The sequence below is a fragment of the Thermobia domestica genome, chromosome 3, assembly GCF_964235325.1.
Source record: "Thermobia domestica chromosome 3, izTheDome1.hap1.1, whole genome shotgun sequence".
NCBI classification, from domain to species: Eukaryota; Metazoa; Arthropoda; class Insecta; order Zygentoma; family Lepismatidae; genus Thermobia; species Thermobia domestica.
This window is the reverse complement of record NC_137456.1, coordinates 29698380-29708896: the sequence shown is the minus strand read 5'-3', so window position 1 is coordinate 29708896 and position 10517 is coordinate 29698380. Positions and strand designations below refer to the sequence as shown.

At 36.8% G+C, this 10517-nt stretch overlaps 1 protein-coding gene across 1 annotated transcript; it reads right to left on the bottom strand.

The window, feature by feature from the left end:
* Positions 1–314: 314 nt before the first annotated feature.
* On the bottom strand, positions 315–755 carry LOC145681718 (uncharacterized). Its single transcript, XM_081753331.1, has one exon. It carries the CDS (start codon positions 753–755, stop codon positions 315–317), a length of 441 nt encoding a protein of 146 aa, XP_081609457.1.
* Positions 756–10517: the final 9762 nt, after the last annotated feature.

Sequence of the window (10517 nt, the reverse complement as noted above, 5' to 3'; positions counted from 1 at the left end):
GTGTTTCAGTATGTTCGAAAATTACGCTTGTACGAGGGCTGGAAAGAAAAAAGTGGCAACAGACAATTATTCACGAACCTTTTGTCGGACGAAACTTCTACAGGCCTTCAATGTAAACATCTTGCAGCATGTTGCATCAGTTGCCAGATGAGGGGAAGTCGCAGGATACCAGCAGCGGTGCTCTCTTTGTTGATGTCTGCAACAGAGTGCCCTATAGCTCGAAGTATAGCATCTCTGATGCAAAAATGCATCCCTCGCAGTGGTTTTATCATCAAAGGGAACAGATGAAAGTCACATGGACTCATGTCGGGAGATTAGGGTGGGTGCTGTAGAACCTCCCACCCACATCGTGCAAACAGGTCCTTCAGAAAACCTGGGTTTTGACAATTGGTGTTGTCATGCAAAACAATGGGTGAATCCCTCAAGAAGTTGGGTCGCTTCCTGCGGAGTGCAGGACTAAGATGTTCTTCCAGAATCCTGCGGTAGTACACTGAATTGACTTTCTGGTTCGGAGGAACTGCATGCCGTAAAATGACACCCTGTACATCGTATTCCAATATCACCATTACCTTCACATTCCCAGGTTCTCGACACAGCTTATTGGGTCGGGGAGATGATGGGTGGAGCCATTCATTTGGTTGGCCTTTCAGTTCTAGCTCATACGAGCGCGCCCATGTTTCCTTAAGTGCGATAATCCTGTCCAGGAACACGCGACCTTCCCGTCTGTACCATCTGCGAGGGCGTATCTCAGCCATTTCTGAACTTCTGAAAGGTGATGCGGTACCCACGGGGATGCAATTTTTCGGTACCGAAGGATATTGTGCAACACATTCAACACTGTGGTATGAGATGTTGCTACCTCGTTCGCCAATTCCCTCGCAGTCCATCTCCTGTCCACATGCAGCAACGATTGCTTCAATTCAATGACTCGGTTGTCGACCAACTGCAGTCCTCCACCTGGTTCCTGTTGCACACTGCCACGTTCTGCACGAAACGCTGCTACCCAACGTGTCACAGTCCGATACGGCAATGCGTCATTCCAGCATGCTTCACGTAGTCCGGAGTAACATTACGTGGCGGTTTTATCACGGACCACTTCGATCTACATCCATGCACGTTGTTCTAACTTGGAAAACATAACCTTTAGAGCGGTGTGCTTTGGCAACCTGCATTCCACACACTTCACTAAAATCACTACCTCGCCTACACTAGCGCCACCACCCGCCTTCTATAGCTCCACCCACTTGCTACAAGTGTTGCCAACTGCAGCTCGCTCAAAATTCCCTGGTGGGGATGGGACAGTGTTGCTGCTTTTCTCTTTCCAACCCTCGTATGTAAAGAAGGGTCTACTTCATTAGAATGTACGACTAAGAGAATTTATTCAGAAAATGTCAAATGAGAATATTTGCTTGAGTTGGTGGTGTATAAGTCGGTATCTAAACTCCAAATCGAAAGTAAGAGACTACATGTTTTGGCGTTTTCGAAAATTCTGTTCGTTAAGGAGGAAAGACAATCTATACTATTACATTAAAGAGTAAAGTGACTCAGTCATTAACGTCCAGGTCGTAATATTAGAATGTCTAAAAATTATTGAGACAGATTTAGTGTCTCAAATGTTAAGGTATTAGTCAAACCTATCATCATTTGACAGCTGACAATGAAAGGTAATAAAGGTGAAGAAAGCTTTGGATTTCTGATCAGCAGACATAAGGTACTGCTGCGTGAATGTGAATGAAGTTTCCAGCATTTTTAAGCGTAAATGCTGTATACGTTCGTGGGAAAATGTCTGCTGTTTATGGGCAAGATACGTTATCCAAAACAATAGTCAAAAATTGGGTTCGGCAAGTTTCGAATTGAAAGTTTCCATGTACAAAATGCTCCTTGCAGTGGCAACCAATCTTTCCAAAAGTAGAGAAAAACTGATAGGTCAATGTAACCAGTCATGGCATCGCCGACTACATATGACTACTTCGTGCACAACACAACATTACACATTTGGAAGAAGCTTGCTAAAGAGTGCAGCTGGATGTTTGTGTACCACATCTTTTTACTCAAAAACATTTACTCAATCAAGGAAAGTTCGAAAATACATGGAAAATGAAAAGGATATGAGAAAGGGTAAAAACAAGCATAGAGTGTAAAATTTAAGTAAAACTTCAGATTACTATCATATCACAGGGAACAGAAAAGGAAAATAAGGGAGTGGTAATATAATACGGCCAATATTATTCAATATCATAGAGAACAATAAATAACGAAGAATATTGGTGTTTTACGGCTCTGACGCAAGTACTTATAAGAGTAAGGGGTTAGGTGCTCTGTTTCAAGAAGCTCCCAACAGTTCCTCTCAAAAATTCGTTTTCATTTCATAATGTCAACTTTTTCTATCAGGAACTACATTCATTATGTTACAAGTAAGTCAAGGAGAAGAAATGTACTATAGAAACTAATGTTCAACAATTTAAGATCAATGCAGAAATAAATAATAATATAAATCCATTTTAAAGCTTGATAGAGGATTTTCTATTTCATTTGCTTGTCTTATTTAATAACGCACAACAGTAATGGAAACTAAACTACACTTACGAATTAAATCATAATTTGTGAGTACCATCTCTCATGAACTGTGAAAACGCATTTTTCATGCACGTTTAGTAGAGAGAAGCAAACAGGCTCATTTCGTTTGGTTCATCTTTTCGAAAAATGAATTTTATTCCCTGAAACACTTTCTAAAATGGTGAAGTATTTGAAGTTATATGAGAATTTGTAAAACGTTTCATTGAAAGAATATTAAATTATATTTTTTATTTGAAAAGTGTGCGTATTTACGAAAATAAGTTTAAAAATATGCAACTCTTTCCTATTTCCGAGAGCTACCAAGACCTCACTAAGGGAGAATGGCTTAACATCAAATTCTACTCATACCCATCCAAATCATTAGACCTGGGGACACAATTTTCTTTAGTTCTTGGTTCGTATTTAGATTTTACTTCGAAAGCTAAAATAATTCACCTTTCCAAAATTCTTACTCTGATAAATCCATCTCGAGCTAAGACATTACAGACTTCTTAAAAAAATTGGTAAGGGTAATTTAACACACATTGAAATTGCTTAGGTATGAGAAAGGAAGTGAAAAGGAAGGTAAAGTCTACTTTTACATTTCTGAAAATCATTCCTCGATAGATTGTTCCGTAAACAGTTTTATGACGTTTCGTAATGCATGTCTTTGAATTAGTATTCCTACCTTCTCTAAGAAATCAAGCTGATTTCCTGCCTACGAAATGTGATGTTTGTTCACATTTGGATGGCTGAAAAATCATAACGATGTAATTAACATTTGAGTCAAAATTGAAATAAGTTCTTGACTTGCAATTACTCACAACAAGATCCACGTGTTGAAGAGCTCTATGCAGAATAATGTTATTTACCAGAGATACAGTTTTTCATATAATCGCAATTTTGTTAAGAAAGTTGTGGGATCATTCAAATTTAATTCCGTTTTTCTTCAAGACAAGATTTGTGAACTTGTATCATAACCGCCTTTAGCTTTTCGTATTTACCTGGGGTCCTTAGTTCGATCCCAGCTCGCACCAAATGAGCTTTGTTGTGGACAAATATCGTATGTGGGGCTTTTCTCAGGATTCTCTTGTTTCCTCATATCTTCCTCATTTATCTTCATCACCGTCTCCTTTAACTTAGCCCGCATAAGCGTGAGACGTAAAACCTAAAGATTTGCATACATATTAACTACTACTACTACTAATAATAATAATAATTGGAGTCTGGATATTTTCAGAGTTAAAAAGTATTCGACAAAACATATATGATTTCTTTTGAATCTCTGATGTCATGTCTAGAACAGAAAATGCAGTAACCAAAGCCATTGACTTCATACTACAATCCAGTCTGTTGGAGGTGAGATAAAGTGGTGAGGAATGGTTTATACTGGGAGCGTTGATCTTGCGTGATGTTATATGCACTAAACGGATTCATAGCCACATCGCCATTCGGAATTATTAATAACATTAAGTGTATATCCTGTCTGTCCTAACGATGCAGTTGCAGAAGAACGCAAAACATTAAAAATGGACACAACACTCAAGTAAAGAAAGACATGAACTAGATTTCACCCTTATGCATGGTCTAGTTACTATCGCGCGTATCTTTGGTGTTTAGGGTCTCGTGTTCGATTCCCGGTGGGACAACGTTCAAATTCGAACGCTTGTGCAAGTTTCACTTTAAACTGTACGTTCACGTCAGTCCTTAAAAAGAAACTTAAATCCAACCAAGTCTGAATAGGATTTACCGTTAAATGTCACATGATACTTTTAGCGTATTTTGTAATTTACACAGCGTAATCTATCACTGAAGAGAAATTTGTTTTGTACTGAAAATCTATGTAAATTTTTATTAATATTGAGTGTTGAAACCCAGTGTTTCAAGCACATGTTCTTAGGTGTTCATTTTCATTAGTTTGTTGATTCAAGGACGCTACCAGCATACCGTGGGAAAACTTGGATTGTCTCCAAGTTATTTAAATCCTAAAAGAATCTAGTCGAACTAAAAAAGAAATAAATTCAAAATGCTGGAAACCTTTTTGACATTAGTCGAATGTTCTTTTACCCCAGAATAAAAGAAAATATATTTCTGGCGACACCACTGACGATCATCTAAAAACTTCGATAACATTTGGGTAAATTGTGGTTGCTCATTCATAATTTGTCAATTTTCTTATACGTATAGCTCCGGGTAGTGTAATCGCCAATTACCTCGTCTTTGATGCGAGTGGTTCCAGCTTCAATTCCCGTGTGGTCACTCGATTGGAAAAGTGTAAAACCATTTTCAGTCCAGGCATTTTGAGCGAGTGAGGTTTTTGCTACGTAAAATGTCGGCGTGCTACCTAGCACAAAGGTCGAAGTCACCTTCCGTCTCTCCTATTTCCTTTCTTCTTTCCCTATTTCCCCGGGCAGTGTGTTCGCCGGGGGAGGCCATCCCTCATACAAGACAGGCTAAAATGGCCATAGAAGATCAAAACCCAAAATATTAATTTCCAACTTCCCTAATTCTCCTCTTTTCTTATACTTTCCATTTCGAGATATTAGCTTCTTCGTGGTTTAGTAAGTGTACGTGCGTTTAGCGTGGAGACCCGGGTTCGATTATCGGTTTTGATCCGACACTACGCTATAGGGATATGTCTTATACAGTCGCAGTGCTGAAGTTGTAGTGAAACAAGAACAAGTTGTTCTCGAGATACAAGAAACAACTTTTAAACAAGGATATCCATGATAACTATTCTAAACATGTACATATACAAAACGTCTAGAGAAATTACTTTTAACCCTTATTTGTCCAATCCGGTCCTGGGAGGCCCGGAAGATATTATTTTCTGCTCAAAGTTTCATAAATATATATATCTGAGGCTAAGTCTTTTTCACATCGTCAATTGAACATTCAAAATTATTACGGTGATATTATTTCCATTTTGCAATTTTAATTTTTGAAACATAAAGGTATATTCTTTATATACCCCGATTGTGCACAATCCGGGCCTTGTAAGCCCGAATTTACATTATTCATTATGCCATATATATACTCTGATTTTCTCACTTATTTTCTTCAAAGTATTGAAGTAAATGTTATATATTATAGTTTTTCTTGTGACAATTAGATTGCTGTCACATTTCTTTCATAATTTTTTTATACGCAAAATTTTTTTGGTATTATAATACTGTAATATTCAGGGAGTGAATATATTATTTTTATTTACACTTTTAGTATGTTTGAAAATAGGTCACGCAAAGATTTTAAAAACATTGTTCGATGCCATTCTGTCCTTCTTTCGAAATGTAATTTTACTGCATATGTTTGGTGTACATCTATTCAATACGTGTTATTCATTACTGTGATTTGTAAGTATGGGTAGTTTATCGGAAGGTGAAAATATTAGACAAATGTTAGAAGAAGAGGACGAAAGCGATACTTGTCTGTGGTTGAGCACTGGCGAAGTTATTGATGGTGAAGATTCGAATGTTCGCAATGATATGGATTATTGCCATATAGAAAATAACCAGTGTAAATGAAACAAGTGAAAGTGCCAGTAAAATTGACTGATACAAATGGAAGTAGCAGAACATCGAACATTGTAAGTGCAGAATAGTGTTCCAAAGACGGACGGACTCCGGGAAAAATATCTCAGACTAGATCTCACAATAGCATACGTTGAGCTCGTGGACCACGGCAGGGAACATTTACTGATTCATTTCGCGCTGCGTTTGAGTTATTCATTACACATGACATTTAGGTAGAAATTGTGTTGTGATCTAATTAGAAAGGAAGACTAGCAGCACCTAAGGTTCCAAAGAAATGTAGAGAAGTCGACAAATGTAACGCCCCCATCCGTAGCCTAGCGGATAAGGTGGGAAAAACCAATCCAGCCTGGTCTCAGAAGGGGCTTTACACGAGCAAGCATTCGGATAGCTCAGGCTGTTGTTTCAATTCGGAAATCCAGAGGAGTAATAGTTCACAAATTAACAGTAAATATATATATATATATATATATATATATATATAAACAAATAACAACACAACCAATTCAGGAATAAATGTTTATTACAAATAAATTACAATAATTAATCTGTCTTCTCGCTGCCAAATCAAAATCTGGATTCAATAAATATTTTATTTCTCAGTTTGAGAAAAGAAAAAAAAATAATATAATTCCAAAGAATTGTTTGCTGAATTGCAAAATCTTCAAAATTTGAATAATAAGCAAATTCTCCAGTCAAGTCAGGAACCTCTGAAGTTTGACGCAAATATTCGAGGCCAGTCAAGGACCTCTCACACTTAACTCTAATATGAACACTCAAGGCCAGTCTAGGAACTCTCTTGTCTAGTACTAATATATTCCTTTCTTTAAAAATAAGAAATAAATTCGTACCTTTAATCGAGTGAAGATTTCCTTTTCTCTCAAACCGAAGAAAAAGTCTCAAATACTAATCATAAGAAGAAATTATTCTTATTAATTTGTCGCAATTTAGTTTGAAAATAGAAAATTCCCGACGAAAAACAACCGCAAACAACTTTGCTATACTCAATTGAATGCGTTGCAACATCGAAACATCTGAAACACAAACCGGTCAAACATACTCCAAACAGCACGAACAAGTCAAACGAAGTTTTCTTTTTTTTTTTTAAAAAAAAAAAAGAAAGAATCAAATTTTACTATCAATTCTTCAGAATTCAAAAACAGCATTAATAAGCCTTTCGGATTTTACTCTTTGAATCAAAAACATGAATTTCAGACCTGTAATAAACATAGGATGAATACCACATTTCATAGGTTTCGGGTACAAATCCCTCCACCTTTGTTCCCCTGGAGTTGCCGAGCTTATTCACGATAATTATTCAACTGAAAACCTAACCAAATGGAGCCAACAAGACAACCCACAGAATACACATAAAGACGTAGACAGACAATCTAATAGAAAAATTGAAAATTAACTCACCTCTGAAAATCCACGTTTTTACCTCAACTTTCTGTAGTTTCTCTGCCCTCAATCGTCTCGGACTCTCTTATCAAAACAAGAATATTCCACTGTAACGTGAGGTTATGCTCAGGATTCAATGTAAATGATCTCAATTCAATTAGAAACTCAATTGAGAAAATGGGACGTAGATCCACAATTTCCCACATTCACGAAATCGAGAAAAAAATATATACACAATTATAATTACGTGATTCTGAGTATTACTCATGCACCTTTCTGCAATTTGCTTGCTAATAGAAGCAGAGAGAACTAAACCAAGCCTCCCTTCCAACACTTTTATCGAATTTCCAAGCAACACTATTTTCACTAATTTTTCAAAAATATGCAAATACACTAAATATTGAAGAAAATGAAATATCACTATAATCATAATCCTCACTTGTAATGGATATTCTTATTTCCTTCTATAACACACTCTTCTACAAACGAAGACTTCAATACAAGAAACGTGAACCAACACGAAACGTCCATTTAGATTCATAATCCATTCGAACAGCTTAATCCCTCCAGATGTTACCCGTTCATACAACACAGCCCAAGTCAGCTAGCCGAGGCCAGCTACTTGCGGCCGCAAAGCCGTGACCATGCGCAGTCAACGACCAGCGCATAAGCCAAGACCTTGAAATTTCTCGGTTACGAAAGGCAAAGGAAATCTTCTCACAAACGTTATTTTTACATTTAATTCTTTCTCTCAATTTTTAAAAAAAATATTCGAAGATGATATTTCTTTTATATAAGCTTATGTCTCTTGCTGTAACACATAACATTAAATACAATAATAGTAATTTTACCATTTTTCTTATCGAAGATTTTACATTTTTATTTTTATAATTTCTTTTTTTTTTTCCTGTGACTTGTAACGGGCACGTTACACAAAGAAGAAATGTTAGCCCTTTTAGCACTTCTACTTTTGGCTAGCGTCCAGGACGATTGGGATGTATCCGTCAGAAAACTGTTTCAAAATTCCAAGTCAAACCCGCATTACAACGGTACAATGTCTGTCAACAGATTCAAATATAGAAATTTAAAACAGCCTAGCCTTGAATCGTTTGTCGAACAGTTGATTCCATTTAAAGGTAGATGTTCTTTTAATCAATACATGCCTTAAAATCCCGCAAAATATGAATGAAAGAGTTTTGGGTGTGCGATGCTATATATAGCTACGCTTTAGACGTGTATTTCTATTGTGGTAGAAAAATTGGTGAACCAGTTCGAAGAGGTCTTGCAGCAGAAATTGCCAAGCCTTTGATATCTAGCCTCAATCAATGTCAAGGATGTAACATAAGAGACAATTAATTCACAAGCATTCCTTTATCAGAAAACCTTCTCAGAAGACTCATAAAAATGGGAAAACGGTTGGAAATAATAACAATAGTATATTTCCCATGAGAAGACCTAGTGATAATTGAAATGTTATTCTTCCGAAAGTGTTTTTAGTAATGATATATAAATGGTCAGTTATGTTCCCAATACAACAAAAGTGATTCTCATCAGCAGTCTGCATCATGATTCGATAATCAGTGGTAATCGCCTAGAAAGGAAATCATGAACTACTACAATAAAGTAAAAGAGGCGTCGAAATGATGGATCAAAAATTTGATTCACCCATGCAATACGGGACTGTCTATATTTTATGTGTTTAGTTACCACGTACATATCATAGCAAAGCTACATCTCCACTCAATGGCACGTATAAACCGCCATTAGGAGGGATCACCAAATCCTCTTTCGAAAAGATCATTCAATCAATACGGAACTTCCTCTTATTACGGTAGATGTATACCTTACATTGCCAGAACCAATGGTTCATTTAGACTGTCTCCCTTTAAAGACAATGAAAATTTGGGAGCGGCAGCTCCTCTGACCTGGTGTTAAATCCTATTCCCCAGGCATAATCATCAGTACCTCAGCTCTCCTGAAATGCGAGTGTGCATCAGGATACAAAGTATAACATCCCGAACCTAAGAACATGCACGAAATGCTCCTCCAGAGCAGTAGCTATATCATACCCACCGGTAGAGCATAGACCTGTTACACTTGGCACAACACTACCACTCTCTCATACGTGTTGTAGTACCTCCTGCCTCCTGGACTCAAGGTCACGATGTAGTTGCCCATTTCGGAGGATTCCCGCCAGTAAATTCATTACATTATTTACATCTCACTTTATAAATGCTATTAATCAACTGTATGTATGTACTTTATATTGTACGCGCATGGAATCCTTTTTGTTTGAAAACCATCTCTATATGTTGCTTGAATGGGATCCAATGTAGGGGAATCAAAATGGGAAAATGATTATTCCCGGGGCATAATGTCAATGTTCCATTCAGTCCCCATCCAGTAGACTTTGTGGTGGACAAATGTTTCAGTTTTCTCTACGTTATACTGTATAATAGTCACAGGGTAAAATGTTGAAGTAGTAAGGTAACAACCATACGATTTACCTGTTAGGCGCTGACATTTCTGTGTAGGGAAAGAGATTGACACAAGCACTTCGAAAATAAAGTGATTAGGTGTTTCGCTTGAAGAAGCTCCCAACACACTTTGTCAGAAATTCGTTCTAATAGTTTTTCAAATAAGGGTTTATTAAGTATAATCACTTTCTTAAAACTATATAAAGAACCACAAATTACTATGTAGAAACGAATATTCAACTACTTACGTTAAGTGCAGAAATAAATAAAATAATGATTCCCTTTTAGAGGTTGATAGAAGATTTTATATTTTATAACCGTATTTCATTTAGTACAACTGAATGTTAGCGAAAACTGAAATGTATTCACGAACTGAATCTTAATTTGTTTGTGCTATCTGTGTACTGGATTTTCATACATCTTAGTAGATTGGACCAAACAGCTCAATTTAATTTTTTTAATAAAAAAAAGACTATAGTTGCATCACCGTACATAGAGTAGGAATGCACTGAAGGCAACCTAATACAGTAAGAAAATTGTTGCCCGACAGATT

What these genes read in the sequence shown, in the direction of transcription:
- LOC145681718 (XM_081753331.1), bottom strand. Translation starts at nt 755, where the DNA reads ATGGCTGAGATACGCCCTCGCAGATGGTACAGACGGGAAGGTCGCGTG.